We start from the raw sequence: 23,221 nt of genomic DNA on the forward strand, positions 1-23,221 counted from the left end.
CTTCCACCAAGGCTTAGAAAGGGAGCATCCTCCCCGGCCACTGCATCTTGTAGTTACAAGCAGGCACACAGGCCCATTCCATCGCCAGGTCCAAAAGCACCTGTTTCAATGGCTGCCAACCACAATCTCCTCAAGATTCGAGCAGCTGACGTACTGTGGGGCAGCACCTGGAGCCAAGGAGTAGCGAGGTTACATCACAAACTCCAAAACCTTCTACGGCCCTTCCAAAAGGCCCAGTGAGGAAGCTCAGGAAATGTCAGGTGCTACTGGGGAGGAAGGATGTGTCTGAATCATATTCTGCAAACTCTTCAGGGTAAGCTGACCGGGCGCTCGGGGCTGACCAGTCCACCCCCTAAGCGGGCATCTGCAGGGGAAAACGTGCAGTTTCAACTCTTTTGCTCATCATTCAGGGAGATCCCTGGAGCCCTCTCAGCTGCTGGAATGCAAATAAACCACAATCACTTGTCCTCTGGCTGGGATGTTGAGGCCTATGCACCACGGCTTTGGGACACACACAGGAACACAGAGATGAGTCCTCTGGGGGTGACCTCAGCAGTCAGGGTCCACCATATTGAGGCCCACGCTCCTGGAATGGGCAGGCCTGGGGACAACAGAAGGTGAAACCGTGTGTTTCACCAGTTAGAAAAATGTGCACGAGCGCATCTATTACACAGAGATTATACATATATGCGTACACACATACACGCAAATATCAGCAATGTGGACACGTTCAAATGTCTGCATGCATACCCCAGAAACTACAGAGGACAAGGACAAACAGGAGTTGACAGATTCTCTGAATTCTCACCAGTAAAAACACCTAGCCAATACCTAGCAGAGAAATTTCCCCTTTTCCCCTGATTCCAGAAGCTGGGTAGCCGCTGCAACCTTCTGCAGTTTCTGTCCTAGAACACAATTTATCCAAGATCCTTCAATCATTTTCTAGCATGTTGCATCAGGAGCCACTAACAATATAGTACACATAACTCCAGGAAGAACTGCAGGCAGAAAGTGCAGTCTATAAACTGAAGTAAAAAGCTGAAGTTCATGGGCACTTGGGTCAGGACTCTGTGCCCCTTTGCCAGAAGGCACTTCGTGGCCATACTCCCATGACCACCTTGGCCAGGCATCCCTTAGACACGTCCCCATGGACATTCCCCATGGAGTGCATTAGTTTAGAGCTGGTGGGGGACGGGGATGGACCACAATGAGGACAGAAGCTACACGTCACATGAGGGAAATACAACACAAGGTGACTCTTCAGATTCGATGCCTACAGTAAGTTTTAAACTAAAGACACTTTTCCCCCCAGTCAGCATCCACTGTGCCTGACATCTGAGGAATGACCTGGAAACACTGAATCCTGACACTTGTTAAAAATCTCGTCCTCTACAAAACATGTTTAAAAACTGGTGAGTTCAGAAGGTTGTTGTGGCTTGCAAGCCCCACAAACTCCAACACTGGCTTTGGCTCAGCCCCCACACGCAGGGAGCACAACGTAGTAAATACAAGGGGGAGGTCTGAACTCTGAGGATCCCAGAGAATTGAGAATGAAAAAAACGCACAGCCAATAAAAAGAACATCAAGAAAACAGAGTGCCCAGGAAGGAGGTTATTGCCAGGACTCAAGCCAGAGGCAGCCGGCAAAAGGGACAGCAGTCCCAGGTGTAGATGGGGTTGTAGCTATGAGGGATGTGAGCATCATCAACCTCTACCAAGATGGGACCATAAAATCCCTACCTGCCCAGTAAGGCAACGTGCAACCACAAAAGCCAGCAGGGTGGGTTTCTTGGTTTTTAGATGGAAAGAAATTTAACTTGGTCAGTAGGTGGAAGGAAGGAAGGAAGGAAGGAAGGAAGGAAGGAAGGAAGGAAGGAAGGAAGGAAGGGAGGGAGGGAGGAAGGAAAAGAAAAAGAAAGAAAAGCAAGAAAGCAAGAAAGAAAAGTAAGCAAGAAAGAAAGAAAGAAAAAGAAAGATCAAATTGAGAAAAGGGGTCGCTGCTATAGTTCAAATGCATTTTGGGGTTTTAGTTGCATTGCTAGAGTTACATGCAATGGATTGCTACTATTGTAATAAAAATATCCAGCTCTCCCCTGGCTTTTGTTGTTGACTGAGTCTTTTTTCTCTTTTTCATTCTTTTTACCTTCTACTAATGGACATATAGAACACTGAGGCGCGTTGCCTCGCATCATGTAAGAACAAAATCTTTCTGTGGCCTCTTTATGTTTCCAAGCCAAGTCTGAAATGTCTCTGACTAAAACACTGAGCAGGCCTGTAATTACTTTCAACAAAGTAGCTCCTTTAAGGGAGTTTACTGCATGTAGATGGCATGTAATATACATATTGTGAGCCTCCCTTTCAGCATGGGTAGCCTCTGACGGCTACGATCACAAATTTTCTTCTAAGGAAGCAGTTCTGACAGTCACCTTCTTCCTCGGTTTTTGATGTGAAATCCATTTTCATCTCCTAACACACCGACGGTGAGGTACAGTGTGTGCACAACAAAATTTGTAAAAATTAACACTTGGCGGGATTAATTGAATAAAGACTGTTAGCACATTAACACGAGGAACGCTGCTCCTTCGGATTCAATCTAGCCACGCTCCCGGTGCCGCTGCCACTGAAACAGGGCTTTACATCAGCGGAGGTTTATACCGCTATTTAATGTAATTAAAGAAACCGGTAGCACAGTCCTCCATGGAAATATCATTTCTATTGCAGGGTATTCCCATTAGAAATTGGGGAAAATCAGAGCACGCGGACTTTGATTTTGTTGTAATTTTTTTTCCCTTGGCTGTCTTTGAAACAGAGCCGATGTGCTGGGCGGGCCTCAGACAGAACCCACTGCAGAAACCCCACAAAGATTGCCCGATAAGACAAGCCCAGGCTCTTCGCAGGAGCGCTCGGCGTTTGTCATTTTTTTTGTTTTTTGTTTTTGTTTTTGAAACTGTTAAAAAAAAATACCTATTTTTTTTAAGTTGCTGTCTATATTCGGCTGTAATTCTCTGCCCAGCAAACAGCAACACATCATGACAGCGACTTTTCAGATACCACCCCCCAAACAACGCTGTGGATAAAGATACGGAGAAAGGGAGGTGTCTCCCTAGCTGCTCTTCTATATAAACAATGATAGCGTGGTTAAGATCCCAACAAGCCCCAAACCCGGATCGGGACTAGAATCTAACTATAACCTCAGAGGAAGAGCACAGAGCAGGCTCTGCTCAGAAGGCCTCGAAATGAAACAACACAGACCCAACTGCAAAAAAAAAAGAGAAGCAAAATCTTTACACCACATCATCCAAAATGGCAGAGAAAATTAAGTCTTGGGGCTGAAGGGAAAGGAGCCTGACTCAGCGAGCTCTCCCGGCCCGAGGCAGCCTCTCCTCATCTGAAGGCTGCCTCCTGCCCTTAGAGCCAAGTGCAAACAAAAGTGAGACCCATCTCTAAACCTGCTCAATGCGTGTCCCTGTGCCACGGGGACGACTGTATGGGGTTTGTTTTCTGTTGTTGTTGTTGTTCCCCTTCCCTGAGTGCATTTTAATGCTCTTCTTCTACATCCTAATTTCTTTGGGGGGAAGAAAAAAAAAACATCAGTGTCACTAAAAAAACGTCACTCTGTTTTGCAAAATCCAGCAGCTTCCTTGGCAGCAAGAGAGGCTGGCTGGCATTATCCCCTCATTTGACAAAACTACTATTTCTGGGCATGTGCTCAAAAACAGGTAGGAAGCAAATGCTGAGAAATAAGGAAGTAAAAACAGGCAACAGATTTTTCACTACCAAGAACGCCAAGCGTAAACACGATTTATTTAGCTGTGTTTAACGTGTCTGTCCTCCGCGCAACTAGGAGCCCACTGGGGTTGAGGAAGGTGGGCAGGAGGGGGCAGGAAGAGAGAGCAGGGGCACAATGGGGACCCAGAGAAGAAGATGGCTCTGCACAAGGACTTCCTGAACGGTTCCGTTCGGTTTTAGGAGAACAAGAATCTTCTGCCCCAAAATACACGCATGTGTCAAAAGAAGGCAACGCTAATCTGCCGGTTAATTAACGAGCCGCCACTAACAAAGATAGAAGACCCAGCTCACACAAACAGTATTTACATGGGCGACACGCGATCTCCTTGCCCACTTCCCTGGACTTTCTGCAAACCGTGCGGGCTGGGGGCTGGGACAGGCACCAAGGCCCCTCAGGCTGGGGGGTTCCAAGCTTCCAAGTCCAGACACCGGGGAGACGGGAAAGTATCACTGCCCTCCCTGCCCATCCTCACATGGCCACGTGGAACTGACTGAGATCTGTATTCAATTAAGGAGCACCAGACAGCTTCTGGCTCCTTGCCTACACCAACGCAGGCTACGGGGATCTGCTGTGCCCCCCACCCCACCCGGGCTCTAATGCCAGGGAACAAGGGCTCTATCAAGTCCCCCGTGGAGAAGGCAGAGTGCCACACTCCCCCACCCCCAAACTCAAGCCTGAGGTTTTGGCCCTGCCAGGGTGAACCAAACAAATACATAAAGCAAGCATCTGTATTTTCTAACTAGCAAAACTAAACCGGAGGTTTCGAGCCCTGCCAGGGGTTATTCCTTTTAAAAATCTAATTCAGGTTCACTCAGCATTGGCTGGAAAAAAGGAACCAAGCCTCATCAAAAGAAAAACAACACAAAAGTAAGACAGAGTCCCAAAAGGACAGTTGGGGCCTCCCATTTCCCCAGCGAAGGTGCCATTTCGGAGCCACCAGCTGCGCACTCTGGGGGTGTAAGTGCCCGTTTTTGTTAGCTTTAAGAGGTGGCGGCCAAAAAAAAGGGAGAATTTCCTCACCAGCCTGCACAGAGTTCCTTCCTCATCTGCATCTAACAAGACTGTGCACTTAAAGGCAGCCTGCTGTATACATTCCTCCACACCCCCAAGTCTACACCTCCTCTGCCCAACTCCTGTCCAGGGCAGCCAGCCACCAAATGTCAGTAAAGATACCTTTTCTGGTATACTCAGGTCAAGAGTAACAGCAAACCCACTCCGTATTAAGATTCTGAGTCACGTTGACAGTCCCCACACTAACAAAGAGCCGGGGTGGGGTGGAGTGTCAGTCCCCCAAAATGAATGGGAACGGGAGAGATGTGTTTCCTACCGGTATTAGGTTACTAGACTGAAAATTCAAGTCCTCCTCTCTGGACGCCCCCATTCCCCACTAAATCCCCTGATTCTTCCCCCTTGCATTGAAAATGACCCGCTACACAAGCAGTTATTTGATTCCTCTCCCTTTTGCAAATTAGTCACCCTGCCCCCGTAGACTGAACAATAACAGTCTATGCTTTGATGATGTCTTTGAAATAAGCAATTACTTCACTCCTGCAGAATGGTTTGTTTTCATATCTGGACGGTGGCAGGAGTGTAAACAATTGGATATCCCCATTTTATAGATGAAGAAACTGAGACATGCCCAGGGCTGTTTAGGAACAAACACATCTGAGACTGTGTGAACACCTTGATTGTGGCACTTCAACAAAGGGGGCGGCCCCAAAGCCTCCAGCGGCAACAAAATATTGATGGGAAGGCTAACCAGGGCTCTCAGGTGCTGGTCTGGGAGGCCAAACTTCTAGAAAAATTCTACAAGAAAATCTAGATTTCTCCAAGTAATAAAACTGAGGGTGTTTAACCGCATCTCCAAAGGAGGCCTCCCCAGGATCCCTCTGGATAACAATTCCATTGGTGTTTCAACATGATCCAGCTGACAAAATCCCCCATTCCCAAGCAAATCTCCCACACGTGGCTCCTGAACAAAGCAAGGCAGGTCACCTGTACCTTGCGGGCGAGTGGCTCAGGACACGACAACGCACAGCAAAGCAGCCCACACTGCCACTAGGACACAAAATGGTGTGTGTGTCCTCCCAAGGCACAAGAGCACCCAAGGGGGCCTCCTCTTCGAGGAGGTTTCTGGACAAGCAACTTCCACCGCTCTCTGCCCCAAGCCTTAATAAAACGAGAGGGAGAAATCCCCCATAATTTTTATCACTGTTGAGTCGTCAAAATAAAGAAAGCAGAGGTAAGTTGGCTTCCTCCTTTTCCATGTCATAGAGGTTAAGTCAGCCCACCACACAGTTACCTGTCTTTTAAGCCAAACATGAACAATTCCCCCCATAAGTACCCTGATTCCAAAAATCCTAAAATTTATGACATCCCTTTTCAGGAACTGCAGAGACCACGGATGGGGCCCCTCAAACACACACACATAATTAGTGTTTCATCCACCGTTCTTTCTGTAAAGGAATCCGGTAACATAAATATTAATCAAACACGAGAATCTGCCTTTCCAGTCTTGGACCATTATGAGTGCCGGATTGTGATCTTTACCCGTATTTACAGATATTCAAAGGCAGATTCTATCTTGTTAGAACTGTTATAAATGGACGTCTGAGAAATCAACGAGCAAGTTCAGGCAAATATGAAAACCTTCCTGTCCAGGGCTGCCAGCAGCTGAGTTCCCAAGTGTTGAATTTGTTACCTTTTCCATAGGCCTTTCAAAAAAAATAATAAATTGACAAATGCCTTCAGATTCCTCCAGAAGAAAAGCTAGCTGCTCAAAGTTCGGGTTAGCTAAATCTGAAATTTTCTTAAGATCCAACTCTTACTCTAAGTGCCATGAAGGCATTGTTTACAAAATACTTTAGGCTTTGATAGCACAGAAAGTGCAATATTCTGTTACGATTTGGGTCAACCCAAATCATAAATAAAAAATGTATATTATTTTTTTTTAAATTACCTTGACTCTTGCTACAGCAAATATATTGTGTGGTTCATACCTATTTCTGAATAATGGAAAATAGAGACGTGGTTCCAATTCTAGCCTAGAAAAGCTGTCACAGTGAAGGTAAACTTTTAATCTTCTATAGGCAAACAGCATACATTTTTATTTCTGGAGTAACAGCTTTGGGAAAATGTTTGAACATTTTCTTAAGAGCTTTGTGGTAAATACATTGGGCGTCCAAACCACTGCTTTTCTGAGTCTTTAAGGGTCTGTTGGAGTGCTTTAAACAACTGGAGGCCAATTTTGAAGAAGCAAAAATAAAGAGAGACTCCTAGCAAGGTGACCATTTGCATACAAATTCTCTTTGGGGGGGTTATTGTAAGAGAAGTCGGGCTGGAAGAAGGACTGACATTAATTCCCTGTAATTCCACGAGGCTTTGTGTCCCACTCTGGTAGAGGGTTCCATTCCCACACAATTGGGAAAACACTTTTGTTCTTGAGTGTTTTAAAATCCCAGCCCCCAGGAATTCCCTCTAGAAAAGCAGGCTCCCTCTCCTCCCCCACCCGCCACCCCGGGAGAAAAAAAAAACAAAACAAAACAAAACCCTACAAAGAAAACCACTTTGGGACGGGACTGTTTGCCCAGGATGGACACAAAATGCACAAAGAACTCTTTGAGGCTCCCTCCAAACGGGCCTCACCTGGATCCGGGGAAGTGCCGGGCTCAGTCGGGCCAAGGTGGGCTGATGCCGGGCTCGGTCGGGCGCGACCCTTTCAGAGCGTTCGCGGCGGGGCGAAGAGGGGATCCCAGGGCGCCCCCAGGACCCAAGACAAACGCCCAGGAAGGAACGCCAAACAGGCGAGGAGCCCCGCCCCTCGCGCGCTGATTTTGAGGATGGGGCCACTGGCAGGAGTTTTTCAGGGGTCCTGAAATGCAATTCCCCACGCCCGGGAAGGTCACTCGTGCGGTCGCGCGCCTGGGGGTCGGGCAGGAGAGGGCGGGTGGAGGAGGGGCGGACCTGAGCGCACAAAGGGACCCCAGGCCGGCGGGCTCCCCGCCCTTGACCTTGGGTCTCCGCCTCCATCCATCTCCGCCCGCTGCCAGGGAAGGGGGCTGGCCCGGGGCCAAGGGCGAGCTCGCCGGGCTGCGGTGGGGCTGGGGGCCGACAGGGGGCCGCCGGGGGCGGGGAAAAGGGGCTCGGGGGCGGGGGGGGGGGGAAAGATTCGAGGGCTGCAGAATGCTCAGAGGAAACCTGCATTCCAACTCCCCCGGCTCCTTTGGGAGCCGGGTCCCGGGGAGGCTCCGTTTCACTGCACGCCTCCCGCCCTCCAAAGCAAAAGTTGCAGGAATGCACAGAGAAAGCCCCCTCCCCTGGGCTAACCCTACGACTCGCCTGCTCCCCGCCCCCCTCGGACCCGGGCCGAGAGGGGGAGGGGAGCTGTCACGGGAGGAAGAAAGAAGCGCGCCTCTTCGGCGAGGCCAGACGCGGGCAGGGTCAGCTGCGCCCCCGCCCGCCCCTCACCGCCCCGCCCGGGCAGCTGGCCCATTAAGTCCCCGAATTATGCATGGGCCTGGAGCCCCCTCGGCCCTCCCGCCCCAGGAAGACACAATCAACGTGCGCGGCAGGCCTGGGCCGGGAGAGCAGGAGAGACGAGGCGGATGGTCGCCTAGCCGCGCGCCCCGGGGCGCAGGCTGGAGAGGCCGCGGGCAAGTCGGCGAGGCCGGCTGCCTGGAAGGGACCAGGCGCGCCCAAAGGCCAGGAAACGGCGCCTGGGAACCTCCGGCGGGACCGTAGCCGGCGGGGTGGTGGGTGGGCACCGACCGCAGAGGAGGCCCCCGGTGCAATCACGGAGTTGCCTGAGTGTCCGCCTGTTTCCGTGCGGGGTCCGGGAGGTGCGGGCCGCCTCGCGCCCCCACCTGAGCTCTGCACCACACGCCCTGGAAAAGGCCACTGTGCGCCTGGGCTTGGTAGTGAGGGGAGACTTATGGACCCCAACCTTGAAGCCCCCGGGGGCGGAGCCTGAAGTCCCCGGCGGGCGTGGCAGGAGGAGTTCTGCCCCTGCCCCCTCCCACGTGGGAGGGGATGATGTGCTGGGGGTGGCACCGTCGCGGGGGAGGGGAGGAGGCCGGGAAGGGGGAGGGTCGCTGGAGATCCCGGAAGGGGGCAAGATGAGTCTTGCAAGTTGCAACCGTCGGGGCACACGGGAAATTGCATTAGTGGGGAGGCAGGTGGCGCCTGGTTTCATGGGAGCGGGAGAAGTACAGTCGCAGAGTTGGGAGGATTTTGATGTCCGTCTCCCCACCCCTCCCCCATAGTCTTAGAACGCGCCTGAGACCCGAGACCCTGGGCCCTTGGCAGGCCCCCGGGTCTCGCATCCCCACAAAACGCCATTTTCGGTGTCCGGGACCCCGTGCTCCCGCCAGCAAGGCCCCGACCCCAGAGTGCGGAACTTGGTTTGCCGTCTTGGGCCCCGTTTGTTTCGGGAAATGAGTTCCCTCTCTCTTTTCCTTCCCCTCCAAAGCAAAGGCCGGGTCAGGAAAATTACATACTACTTTTTCCCAGCGAATAAAGGCGCCTCCTTTGCAGGGAAAGTTTTACAAGCCAGTGATGTCAATGATGCAAGGAGAAGACCACACTGTTTAGGTTTCTTAACTGGCTGGCTTTGAACTCTTGGTGGGAGGGGGAGAGAATCCACTCTGGCTCCTTTGGAGAACTTAGTTTTGTGGGGTCTACCAACCTCAAACCTTTTAGCCAGTTGCTGGGGTGGGAAGGGGTCATCAAAGGTTTGTCCCGTTTCTCCTTAAGGGAAACAAAGAACCCTAGATGGTTGCTAGACACAGAGCCCGAGACAGGCATTCCGTGGCCCCCAGCCTCAAGGGAGGACCCCCAGAACTCATATGGGGGACTACACTCCCCAGATGCCATGCTCTGCCCTGAAAAGTCTCTAAAACAAAGTCAGTGCTTTCTCCACTACTTTCAAGGATTCCTTTGGTACCTGAAGTCAGGAAAGCAGAACTGTGCATCCTGGACACTGCCACATTGGACAGATGTCCTCACTGGAGCTTCATCACAGTGCAGGCACTGGGGTAGGCTCTGTTCGTGGGGGTTCATCTTGGGTGGGCACTGACCCACGCACCTGTGCACCTTTGAGTCTGGATTTATCTGCTTGCATCTAAGGCAGTGTCCACACTTGCAGCCTTAAGGCAAGGGAAGCTGTGCGGGTACTCAGCCCCCTGGAGTCAAGAGCCCTGATCAAATACTGCCCTGGCCTGGAGAACCAGCTGGCTGTCCTGGGCTGGGGGGGTTCACCCTGCCCTTGGCAGTGCATCTGAATAGCTAGCTGCCTTCTCCTCTCCACACCAGGAATGGGGGGGGGGGCGTTCTGAGTTCTCACCTCCAACAAAAGGCCATTTTGTTAATATTCTTCCACCCCAAAGAGCCTGGGGTCCCAGTTTTCATGCTGGTGGTGGCAGTAGGCACCCATCTCTCATCAAGTGATCACACCTCTCCCCACCAGATCTCCCCCTCACACACTCAGCCCCCCTCCCTCAGCACAGACTCCTCCTTCCTGAGCCACCCCCTCCTCCCACCCCCACCTCCAGATCAAAACCAGCAGACCAGCAGGAGGACTCTAAGGAAACCCACTGAAAAACAAAATAAAAATGAAACTAGAAGCCTTGCCTTCTAGAAAGACCTCCCGGTCCCTGGGTCCAGCTCGGGGGGGGGGCCTCTAAGTCCTGATCACACCCTGCCAGCTGGAGCTCCTCCCTGGACTTAATTTGGGCAAGGCTAACACCCCTACCCCCTTAGGTCACTGGTCACGGCCTAGCAGTGCCTGGGTCAGAGTGGGTTCCGATTTCAGGGGGCCTGAGGTTCATACAATTCGGGAGGTCCTCTTATCAAAAAAATAAATGCCAAACCACATCTACAACATGAGGGACAGTGCCTGGAAGAGGCACAGGAGGGGCCCTGAGCCTAAACTCCGCACCACATCCTTCCAGGGGAATGTTCACGGCTTGAAGCAGAAAGAGACCCTGTTTATCCTTTAGTATGATAGTTTTCATTTCAGCCACCAATTTCTTCAAAGAAAATTTATTTCCTAAACCCAAGAAGTGACAAATGAGGGAAGCTGGTGGGGCTGCTGGGTGGGAGGAGGATTTAGGTAGGAAGCTGGAGCTTACCCCCCACCCCCCTGCCAGGTTCTTGCAGCTGTTGGAAACCACTGGTAGCCCCTTCTCCTATTTCAGCGCAGGAAGCTCGGGCCCAAAGTGGGGGAGGGTCTGCTCAAGGTCACACAGCCTGTCAGCCACAGGGCCTAGACACCACCCCAGGTCTTTGGCCAGAGTCCACCATGCCTGCCCCTCCCCACCCTGCATTCAGTAGGCCCAGCTGCCCCCACCACCTGACCCAACTGGGTAGGAGTCAGCTCCTAACAAGACAACTCCGCACAGACAGCAGTCAACACGGGATCCACAGATGTGGGTAGGACAGGTGGAGGTCCACCGTCCTGCTTCCTTCAGCTCACACTAGACCCCAGGTTCCCATCCTGGTGCTTCACCCTCAGAGAAGAAATCACTCGTGGCCCGGCCAGGAGCAGAAGGCGCCTGGGCCAGCCACAGTTAAATGATCGAATGATCCCCTGGGCCTGGGCTCCCTGTGAAGGTCACAGGCTGGAAATCAGGAGCCTGGTGTCTAGGCACAACTGTGCAGCCAGCTCACAGGGTAAGTATGTGAGGCTCTTAACCTCTCTACGACTCGGTTTCCTCATCTCTGAAATGAAAGGAATAACTGATTTACCACCTTCTCAGGGAGTGTAGGATGAAATGAGGATGCAATACGACCACGCGCAACACTGCCTCGCCACAGGAAAGAGCATGACTGCCGGAGTTCGCAGCCCGGGCCCCTGCTTACCCGCTGTGTGACCCTGGGCAAGTGACTTAACGTCTCTGGGCTTCAGTCTCCTCTTTGGGAATGTGAGCTTGATACCAGCACCTACCACCTCACGGAGGTATTAGGATTAAATCAGTGAAGAGGTGCAAAGCCCTTCAAACAGGGACTGCTACAGAGTTAGTCCTAGTAAGTATGTGTTCAGTTAAAAACCCAAATATGAAAACTCAATCTTTTTTGTTTCTTCAGTGAAAAGATAAACCCGAGGGTGCAGGGGTGACTGGCAGCCTGCCCTATTTATATAGTTTACTGACACAGAGCCCCCTCCTAACAGATTCTAGAGCTAGTGGTGATGCATTAGTCAGGCATGAAAATGAACACACACACAAAAAAGGCAGGCTGTCAAGTGCCTAATAAAAAATTTAAGCCGACTGCTAACTATTTACTGTCAAACTTAAAACCTAATAATAATGATAACAGAGGCTCGGGGGTTGGTTAGGTCCCCCACCTGGGAGCCCCATGCCCTTCCCTCACCCTCTTCCCTAACTTCCCATCCTTTCTGAATGGCTTCTGGAAGCATGGAACCACCTCTATGAATCACAGCTAACGAGGGCCCCAAACCTAAAGGAAACCTAGCAAGGAAAAAAAAAAATTACCCTGTAGCTGATTAGTATTTTTTGTCTTCTTTTTAATTCATAAAACTTTCAATTAAAATTCGGTGCTACAGTCGCACTGGCTGGCTGCTGACACTCCGCAACGGTTTGTGCAGTTCCCGCTGTACCCCAGTCTCTGCTCTCCCTGGGAGGCCGGAAGGGCAGGGACTGCTCACCCCTGCTTACGGCTCAGGACTCTGCCCGGGGAAACGGATCGCCTCAAGTCACAGAACCGGGCGGCCTGGTGTGGCAAAAGGGGCACCTGACTCAAGGTAACTGGGGTCTGGACTCAGCCCCGCCAGTAGCCAGTTACATATGCTCAGGTAAGAATGGGAGGAGGTCCTTAGCGAGGAGACCCTTCCAGCTCAGGCCAGGAGGCCAGAATCTCTGCATGGATCCTTCCCGTGGCTCTCTATTATTAATAACAGCTAACGATCCACAGGAACCTAATACAGGAGTGCGCTGCCTAAATCAAACTTTGTAACCAGCCTGAAAGATAAGGAAGATTATCTCCATCCTACAGGAAACGGGGACTTGGAGAGGTAAACAACTGGCTGAAGGTTATACAACAGGTCATTGGCAAACCCAAAATCCCAGCCCAGATCCATCCATCTGAATTCACATCTTATTGCTTTCTTACCCACCACCCACCTCTCCAGAACCTTCATGAGAAAGCACAGGCCACCATATGAGGAAGGCTACCCACAGACTATGGGTCAAGGCCTCTGAGGGCCTGAGGGCTCCAGGCTGTATCTGCAGAGTCACACCTAGGAAGGCTTCAAAGATCACCTTGGACAGGGTCTGGAGGTGTGCCTGCCCCACCGGCTGGGCCAGCCAGGCAGAGTCAGACGACCCCTCCCTAAAGGCCTCCATTCCCCGTGCCATGCGAGGAAGCCAGGCAGACCCGAGTCTGACTCCACTTTGCTGTGTGATCTTGGGCAAGTCCCTTAACCTCTCTGAGCCTTAGCTCAAAGTGGGGTTAGAAAATATCTATTCCAAAGTGGGATTAGAGGTATCTGTTTCAAGGCTGGTATCTATTTCAAGATGAGATAAACCAAGAAAAGCACCTAAGCACAAATGTGCTTACCAGGTAGGCCCCCTCTTCCCCACCACCTGCCAGCCCTGCCCCGGCTTTGGGGCCAGCCTTACAACGCCCAGCCCCAGGACCACGTCTCTCAGACAGAATACTCCACTATTCCTTGGTGCAGACAGAACTAATAATTAGCTGTCACGATTTAATAATACAAAAAGATAATCCATGCTACAACACACATGGATTTAACTAATCTTAATTTGGAGGCAAAATAACAACACTAAATATATCAAACACAAGTTTTTAAAGACAACCTTCAAGTGGGGTTTATCTCCAGTTTCCAGCACAAGCAAGTTATTTAGTTTCTTCCACTGACCAAGCTAATATTCTCTTTTTCACATTTATTTTATTTATTTTTTAAAGTCTGAAATGCACATTCGCCGAGCAGCATGTAAATCCTCCAGCTGATCAGAAGCCCTTTTCTCCAGCACCATTTGCCTAGCGGTGGGTCACTGGGACCCCAAACCAAGCCCCCGTCTGTGCTCTGCCTGCTATGCTAACCCCCTGCCTCCAGGCACACCCCGGACCCTTCCTCGGTTCCAGATGAAGACGTACAGAGCGGGTGGGGCCATCGCAGCAGGGAACTGCCTGCCACTTCCAGCCCAGGGGGATCTGCCACCTCCTGTCACCCGCTGCCTGTCTCCTGCATTTCTCCAGAAATCTGACATTTGGGGTTTGAGGGGGGAGGACAAAAAGGCAAAAAGGCAAACCTTTGACTGACAGCTGATGGCTCATTCCTCCAGTTATAGCTTCATCTGGTTGTGGAAGGGGTGATAACACGCGAAAACGAATTACCTGTGATCAAGAACCTTCCCTCCAGTGGCTATAAAATGGGGATTCGAAGGAGGAATCAGTGGGAATGCTGAGAGAGATACCCGAGGGAAATTTTCAAGATTCTGACTGAGAAGCCAACACCTCGTGCTGCCAAGCAGGGTCCACACCCTCTTAAAAGCTATTCAAGAAGCTTCCACTTCTCAGGCATCTGGCTGCAGCCGGACCGAGCTAGGTGGGTACTCTCTGGCTCTCGTCGCGGTTCATTCTTGCCATAGGACCGACAAGTGGGGGCAGACGAGGAAACTGAGGCCCAGAAAAGTGAAGTGGCTGGCCTGGGCGGGCCCTGGGACTGCACCCCTCCCCACTGACACCAAAGCCCATGCTCCTCTGATCGCCCTAGGCTCCTCCCCAGAGGGACCCACCATCAGAGCGGCCACCAAAGACAGTAGCAACGTGACCAAACGTGGCTGGGGGGAGGGGGACACACGGCAGTGGTTCTGACGTTGTTTCTGATGGTGGAGTTCCCCGAAGCCAGTGGAAGTTTCTCCCCCAGATCCTGGAAGACCTACATTGGCTACACTACCAGCAGGAAGTGGAGCTGGGGAAACAGCACCGGTAAGGGAGGAAGGCGCTCATCCCTGCAGCAGGCACGCCGTGCACCAGGCAGGCACGCAGCACTTAAATACCACAGTTACTGTTAGATGCGCTCCCCATACGAGGCTACTGCCGCTCAGGAGGTCAGGTCACATGGCCCAAGGCTGGCAGGAGGCAGGGCAGGGCTCAGACGTGCGCTGGGTCCATTCCCACGTGGCAGCACGCGGCCTCCCTGGCACGGACCTCGAACCCCAAACACCCCCAGCCCCCTTCTCCCCAGCCCTCCTTAAGACACCCATCCCGCATAATGCTCCGAGACTCCTGCTCTTTGCAAACCCTGGAACCCATCTCCCCCAGCTCTGCCAGAAGTGGGAGAATGCAGTGGGAAGGGGGCTTAGGAAAGGTAAAGAACTCCTATATAGGCAGACCCGAGCCCCCACCTCGGCTCAACTCCACCCCTCTGTCCCCAGATGGGCCTCAGACACAGGCTCCATGGCCCTGCTCTGCCCACAGCACACAGCCAAGGCGCAGGGCCCCGGGCCACAACCGCACACATCAAGGGCAGGGCAGCTACTGCTCACACCTGGGCCATGTCCCCCAAGGGGGACAGAGCAGCAGCCCAGATGGGCGTCCTCCCACCATGCTCCCCCCACCCTGAGGGGTTCTGTCACCTCGCAGCCAGGGGGATGCTCAGAGCAGGGGAAGAGCAGTAGGTGCTTGTTTATTAAATGAACAAACGAATGAATGAACGAATGCCCTCCAAGATACAAAGCTCCAGGAAGTTCCTCCTTCTACTCTCCTACTTCTCTATCATTAAAAAAAAAAATAAGAATAACAAAAGAAAGAAAAAAATGATGAACTACTCCTTTTATGCCCATCTCCAGACCCCAGTGTCCCAAGGAAAGGGCCGATCCAGGGTCCAGCCCTGGTCCAATGACTGACAGAATTCCAATTCCGATGTCACCCTGCGGGCGCCCTTGGAAGGTGGAAGGGACCCCACCTATTCCACAGGCCAGCCCTGCCCATCCATCTCTGCAGCCCAGCCTCTAGAAGCACTGGGCAGCGAGGAGGGCTGGGACCCGTCTGGACAAGGCTCAGATTGTTGGTTCCCCAAAAGGCATGAGCCACATGGTCACCGCAGGCACCTCCCTTGGGACAGGCAAACCAGAGGCCAAGCCCCAAGAGTTAACAGCCACCTGCTCCCCAGTAACCGGCCCTGGGGACAACAGTGGGGCTCGGACAGGCTGGAGCATCCCTCCCCACCTCGGGTGGGGAGCAGGAACAGGAGAGGCCTGGGCGAGGCCAGCGGTGCCAGGGGCCTGGGCAGCAGCTGTGCGGATTTCCGGAAGCCCGGGTGGAGAAGCGCCTGTGATTCCTGGCCCCCCTCTTAAAATATAAAGACTCAATTATCTTTGAGCAGCTTGCTTTACACATGAATTGACACATTTATTTTACAATAAATAACTGAAAGTTATCTGTGTTTCCTTTACTGTTAATCTACACAGAGAAATAATAAACAGGGCTTGTCTACAAAACTGCAAGTACTGCAGTCCTCAGAATTCAATTAAGCTAAAATAATTAATGCTCCCACCATATTAAATTACTTTATACATTTGAGCCACTGAAGTTTTATTCTTTAATCTTTCCTTTTTTATTAAATAAAAAAAAAGAAGGAAAGAAAGAAAAGTTGGTGCCAAGGCAGGGAGGGGAGAAGCGGAAGGAGGGCCAGCAAGAAGGCACAACGTGCCGCTAGAACGGGATGGTCGTCTTCAGCTGACACAGCATGGAGACTGTTTTGTGCCTTTGATTAAAATAACATTTTAAATGCTTTGAACAAACATATCTCTTTAGACTTCTAAGGGATTATTTTACATATTTCTTCGAGAATGAAGAAATGCATTTGTCCTATTGCTGAACAGAAAAGGCCAAGAATATCTTCCGTCACACATAACATAAAAATACTGTAGGCTGCTGCAGTATTACAACCCGAGAAAAAGGGGCGCGGGGGGGTGTGGGGGGGTGAGGACAAAGCCGCCTTGAAGATTAACTTTGCCTTTTATGAAATCACATCTAGTCGCTTTCTTAAACAAACCTACCCACAATGATCGGCAGCCTCTCGCTGGGAAATACCTTCATCGTGAAACGAGGATTCGGATGGTTTTTGGTGAAAGCAGAATGCCTTTCCATGGAAATATAAGTAGGGACCAGAGTCTCGTGGGCAAGGTCTGTGGTCACTGACGCCGGGTGTTTATTCTACTGGAGGAAAACTGTTCCTCCAGTGTCAAAGAAAAGAAAGGCATGGGGACCCCAACACCACCAACAAAAGGGACCCGGCACCTTTCTGGACGGGAGGCTCCAGCCCTAACGAAGGCAGCATCACTCACATCTGCAGGGAACTCTGAGAAGCCGGGGTTTACATGACCATGGCCCTGAACATGCTGGGCATTTTTCTCAAAGCCCTTGGCAACTTGAGAGCGTGTGAGATGTCACTCTAGCTCAGCAGCCAGAAGGCAAGGCCCACAGGCCAGTAGGACTTGATGGGGTCTCCCCAGCACCTAGCATGTGCCAGCAGGAGTCTGCATCCCAGCACAGTCTCTTCCCAAGAGAGACCTCATTAATTCCATTTGACAGATGGGCAAATTGAGGCAAATTGAAGTCTCACAGTTGCCGAGTGGCTTTGCTGCGTTACCCTGACTGCCTTCTGGGTGATGGGGCTCTCTGGATGGATCTTACCCGTGGGAGCAGGTGCCTTGGGCTACACCAGGCTCACCCCCTCCAAGGAGGAGCACCCAGAGCCTCAGTCCCTCCAGCACCTCCACTAGCTTCCACGCCCAAAACACAGCCGGCACCTACTTGCAGATTGCAGAACCAGAGGGGACCCCTGAGAGGAAATTCCCACCCGCAAAGCACTTACGGAGCCCCTGCTCATTCAGTCCTCACACCAGGCCTGCCAGTATTCCCACTCGCTGTTGACACATAAGGAAACTGAGGCCTGGACTCATGAAGCAGCTTGCCCAGAGCCAACCAGCAGGATGTGACCCCTCGTCTGCACGCCCACGGGTGCCATCTTGCTACAGGACTGGCTGCCGCTTACTGCGGGAACACAGGCCACCCCGGCCCTCTGTCTTGGCCGAGCCTCCCAGGCTCAGAAGTAGGACCAGAAGCAAACACTGTGGCTTGCACAGAGCTCGGGCTCCCTGGAGGAGCCTCTGGCATTCCGTGACCACGGCCCGGCGGGACATGGTGCCACCTCCCTGTGGCCAGAGGACACAACCCAACACCTGTTCTTCAGGTGGTAAAAGTCACCTGTCCAGGCGGTCAGCTGAAAGGGGCGCAGTGCTCCAGCAAGTTCCCGCAAGCCCTTCTCTAGACCTGCCAGAAGGATCGGGCAACAGCAGGAGGGGCCTCTGAGACCAGGGCACCTCTTTTTACAGATGGGAAATGGAGGCCAGAGAGAGGAGGAGGAAGAAATGAGTGCTCCCATTCCTAAGTGCCTACCGGGCCCTGCCTACAGGCCACGTCTCATTAGACCTCACCACAACCCTATGGAGATCGGTCTCACTAGCTCCATTTCACAGATGGAAAAACGGACTTGTCCATGTTGTGAAGAACAGATTCCAACCCAAGACAGTCTGGCTGCACAGCCAGAGACTAAGCCAAGAACACCAGCAAACCGAGGGCCACCCTAGCCTTCCAAATTTCTGTTCTGTACGCCCGGCCGCCTATGGATTAGGCCCCACAACAGAGTCTCATTGCCAAAAGCAAAGCAACCATCGGCCAGCTGTGCCTCTCTGAGCCCCAGGCCTGTCTCCTCCTGAGGGTCACCCAGACAGTGGCCCCTCGGAAAGGGCGAGCCCTGGCTGGTGGTCCTAGCCCGGTAGCCCCTGGGCCCTCCCAGCACCGACACCCAGCACAAAGAGGGGACAGGCGGGTGGCTTCAGGAGGTGGCTTCAGGGCGACCTGGCCAGTGGCAACATTCCATACCTGCAATGTTCTCCTGCTTGGGGCAGATGCCTTTCGTGGGCGAGAGCAGGTGGTCATCTTCATCGGGGGTGACCTGGATCCCGATCTCCACCGGCTCGGACACTTTCCTGAGCTCGGAGCGCGAGGAGGGCGGCGGGCTGCCCTTGTCCAGGCCTTTGTCATAGCAAGCACCCAGGCTGCCGCCACACTGTTTCTTCTTGTGCTCTATAAAAACCAGGATGTCCCCCAGGGGGAAGTTCATCTGACACTGTCCACAGGTGAGCAGGTCAGGGTCGGGGCCACCCACCATCAGCCCCAGGCTGCTGGGCTCCTCTATCTCCAGACCCTCGTCTTCTTCGAGGATGGCGGCCTCCACATGGTCAGCCTCTGCTGGAGAGAGAGAGGAGAAGGGGGCAGAGAAGACAGAGATGGGCTTAGGCAATCGCGGGCACCCAGCGGCCATTCCAACCCTTCCCCACCAAGAGGAGGCCCCTCCGCTGCAGGACACTAGAGGTCACCAAGTCCCCACATGACTCCCGGAGGCCACAGATGGGCAAACTGAGGCTCCGGGAGCAACGTCGCAGCCCATGGAGGTGGTTGCTGAACTGATGCTAAACTTACTGCTCTGTCCTTTATTTGCTGGTGATTCCCACCCCCCAACATAGCATGTAAACGCATCCACGTGTACATAACGCCCGTCCTGCTTTCACAAGAGGCTCAGTGTCACGGGCCCCCGTACTTCAAGCTCGACACGTGTCTCTCCCACTTCACATCATCTGAGAACCACCTGGGGAGCCCCGAACCCCCTGTGCCCAGGCGGCACCCCAGACCAATTACAGCCAGATCCAAACCTCAGATTGTCTTTTTGTTTTTAAGACTCCCCAGGTGATTCCAGTGGGCAGCCAAGGCTGAGAACCGTGCGCCAGAGCCGGTTCACCCTGCTTGGGCTCGATCGGCCGCCCCCTCCCTTCCACGGTTCATTCATGCCCTCCCCATTCATGGGAGCCCTGCTTGCATTCCTCTACCTCAGACCTGGCTGCACACCAGACAAGAAAGTAGAGCCCCAGACGGGCGTCAGGCAGCCAGGCCTTAGGAGAGAAAGAAAGAAGCCCACATGCCCGGAAAGCAACAAGTGAGTGTCGGTTCAAAAAGAAATACTGAAGGAAAAAAAAAAAAAACCCAACAACAACAATGCAGGGGAAGGGACGCTGTTAGTCCGCTCCCTGAAAGAGGGAGCCACTCTCCCGTCAGACACCCTGCTCCTGGTCAGACCGCCATCACTTTGTAGATCTCCCGGCACTCATCAGCTTCCCAATGTCCTTTCTGTTTGTTGGTTTTATTTTTCACTCCCAGAAAAAGAAAAGGAAAAAAAAAAGAAACTCTTCAGACTCCAAAAGCATTTCTTGGCAGACAACAAACCACACTTTCAGTGGGCTGTACATTTTCATATTTCTTTAGCAGCCGATATACTTCCTTTTTTATTTTTTTATTTTGGAGGGGACAGGGGACCCAAATATTTTGAAGCCAGTAAATGCCCCCAACAGCAGCAACCCCCAGGGGGAGAAGGGGAAGACTCGGCCGCCGAAAATGTCATAAATAAGGGGAGTGGACAATTAGGTTGCACATCTCCTCGGGCTCTGAGCAAACTTGGGTTGGAATTTTTCAAGAGCAAACAATGTGGTCGTAGGGCCGGCACGAGGGTTGGGGTGCTGGGAAAAGTCAAGGGTCTGACAACCGAGGAGGCAGGTAAATTTTAAGTTGTACGGTATTTAGTGAGATATAATGAAAACCACAGAGGAACGGAGAGAAGGGATGGATGGGAGGGAAAACACATTCCGGGGCAGTGAAGTTCCCAACGGGCCAGAGCCAAAGAACAGATAATTTAAGGAAAAAAACTCTGTGGCATCTTCTATCTTACATATGAATCCCTGTCCTGTATTTTCTGAACACAGCTTCTTCAGGGCCCGTGGGAATCCGTGCGTGATGCTGAATCTAGGCTGGATATTGTAGAACAGGTGACACGTGTGAGCCACATGTGAGCAGGTCAAGGGCGGCTGGGGAGGAGGTTAGCATTTGAGGTCCTGCTTGTGGCTAGAGACAAGCAGGCTGACTCCTCCGTGAATTACACTTGGACATTCATGAGATCCGTGTCAGGACAAAAACACCCCGAAGATGAGGAAATCCTTAAACCTGTTGTCTCCATACCTCTAACACACACACACACACACCAAAAAAAAAAAAAAAAAAACCTATAAGGTAAGAGAAATGGTTTTCACCAAGCCAGCCCCAGGAACCATTAATTACACTTTAAAAAAGAAATTGGGACTTTATTTTCAAAGGAGGTGGAAGACAATGCTACATAATTAATTTACCAATTTATTTTATGAAAAGATGCTTTGGTATGGTTGAAATGTAATCACAACCCTCATGCTGAACAGTGGTTGTAGGGGGGACCGGATTCCTGTGAACTGTTTGTCAGAATGGAAAAGGTAATTATTCGGTGCTTCTTTTCCTTTTAATGATCTAACATTGAGCAATACTGTTTATATTGAAAAGCTTGCACCTTTAATTACCAATTACATATACATAATTTCAGAGCCAAAGGAGAGGGCTGTGAAAACAGTTCTTTAGAAATATAAGGATGTATTGTGCGCCATTTCTAGAGAAGGAACTCTTAATAAATGGGAGGAGGATGTCAAAATATTGTTTTGTTAAAAAAAAAAAAAAGGAGAGAGGCACAAAGGAAATGAGCTGAAAAGCAAAAAAAAGACAAAATGAAACAGAGAATTCAGAAGGAGCAGGGGCAAGCTCGGTGGTGAGAAGGGCGGCGGTACCTGGTCCTGTCTCAACTGCCACTCGCCCACAGGCCGGGCGCTCCGCTGTGTCACCAAGACGGCCACACTTCCAAGCGTGACCGTCCTCGCTGAAGCACGGGGAGGTGTTTCCTGCCGCTTAATAATTTAATCTTTCTTGTCCTTGTTTTGTTTTGCTTCTCATTAACTTTTTCAGCCCTGCCTGTCCACTCTCCGGGGAGGAGTTCTAGGAAGCACGCAGACCTCCTCTCTGTTGGGAGGCTGTAAGCTACGTAATTTCAATTCATCCTTCTCATTCAAGAGAAACACAGACTAGTTTAAAAATTAGCAAAGGTCACGTAAGCCTGTTCGCAGGCATTCCTGCCTCTCTGCCTTCCATCTTTCGCTGAGGACTTGGTACCAGCACTTTTTTTTTTCTTCTCTCCGTTTTTTTGGTTGTTTTTTGTTTTTCTTGGTGACATCTGGTATTCTTTCCTTTATTTGGCTCTCTCGGCCTTTTCACTTTCCTCCCGCAGCAGGCCCTGTGAGCCCCCGTCACTGAGTTGGAAAGTATCCGAAACCGTTCACTGTGCTGCAGTGGGGATTCCTGCCTCGGCCCCCTGGCAGCCGAGCCCCCCTAGGGGGCCAGGCCCTGCCCCAGGCCCACAGACAGCTCTGAACCCCACCTCCTGGACCCAGGACCCAGGACCTAGCTCGCTGCCTCCAAGGGAGTCCAGGGGCAAAAGAAACAAACAAACAAATCTTTCCTCCCACTGTCAGCGTTGAAAGTAAAACTCAAGATGACAGCGGGTGTTCACCCTACTCCAAGAATGGGGTTTCCTCTCTCCCCTCCCCCGGCGGGGGGGGGGGGCGGGGGGCTCTGGGCTTCATCTAGTGAGTGAGATACTTCACTCAAGAAGGTGGGAACGTCACCCCCAAAGTTCAGGCAGCAGAGGCAGCATGAACCCCTCAACTGTCAAGTTTTGGGTCACAGCGGGTGGACCGAGACAGCTTGCTGAGCCTGGAGGCTCATACTCAGGGCCTTCGGAGACACCCCCAAAGACGGGCTGTGGTTTCATTTCCGCTGGCAGGCGGATACTGAGCTGGGTGTGTGGGGTGCGTGTGTGCGTGTGTGCGCGGCCCTTCTTAGAACTGTATCGATAATGGAAGAAATGAAAGGAGAAAGAGCCACCTGGCCCAGCTCAGAGAAAGGCAAAGTGGGCTGCGCCTGGCCCCCTCAGTACCCTCCCTTCCCTGTCCTTATGGGCACGCGGGGCCCCACGGCCCCACACGGCTCGGAGAACCAGGCCTCTGCGAGGAAGAACCGGAGCAGCCCAAACTGCCACCCAGACATAAGAAAGCACCAGGAAAGAGAAAAGACACATAATAAAAACAGCTTTTTGAGTTCCCAGACCCAACAAACCAGCCCCTCAGGCTGTCTTGTCCGGCAAACTCAAGCCTTAAATAAAGAAGGCAAAGATGAGGTCTTTCCCCTGAGATGATTTCTGCTTTCGTGAAAGGCTCCCCGAGTGTCAGGCGGCCCTGGAAAATATTGCTGCTCTCGCTATTATGAGCCGAATAAAGTACAGGGATTGCTAAAATGTTTGACTCGTTAAGAGGAAAAATGAATGGGTGCAGCAGGCAACTTGCTCAAATGTACAGTATCACGTTGGGGTGGGTTCTGAAATATGAAATCCTAAACCTCATGAACAAATATATATTCTCTCTCT

At 51.9% G+C, this 23,221-nt stretch overlaps 1 protein-coding gene across 4 annotated transcripts in view; it reads right to left on the minus strand.

The window, feature by feature from the left end:
* BCL11B (BCL11 transcription factor B) overlaps nt 1–23,221 on the minus strand; it is a 93,524-nt gene that overhangs the window by 59,983 nt on the left and 10,320 nt on the right. For 2 of the 4 annotated variants that reach the window (XM_025869386.2, XM_025869384.2), the window contains exon 2: nt 18,721–19,086. In XM_025869386.2, the coding sequence (XP_025725171.1) occupies nt 18,721–19,086 (366 nt within the window). Of the gene's footprint in view, nt 1–18,720; nt 19,090–23,221 lie in introns of all 4 variants that reach the window. The other 2 variants (XM_025869385.2, XM_025869383.2) reach the window with 1 other exon arrangement.

This window comes from Callorhinus ursinus, unplaced genomic scaffold (genome assembly GCF_003265705.2).
Source record: "Callorhinus ursinus isolate GAN/ISIS: 27379988/994484 unplaced genomic scaffold, GSC_fseal_2.0 scaffold8, whole genome shotgun sequence".
Taxonomy (NCBI): domain Eukaryota; kingdom Metazoa; phylum Chordata; class Mammalia; order Carnivora; family Otariidae; genus Callorhinus; species Callorhinus ursinus.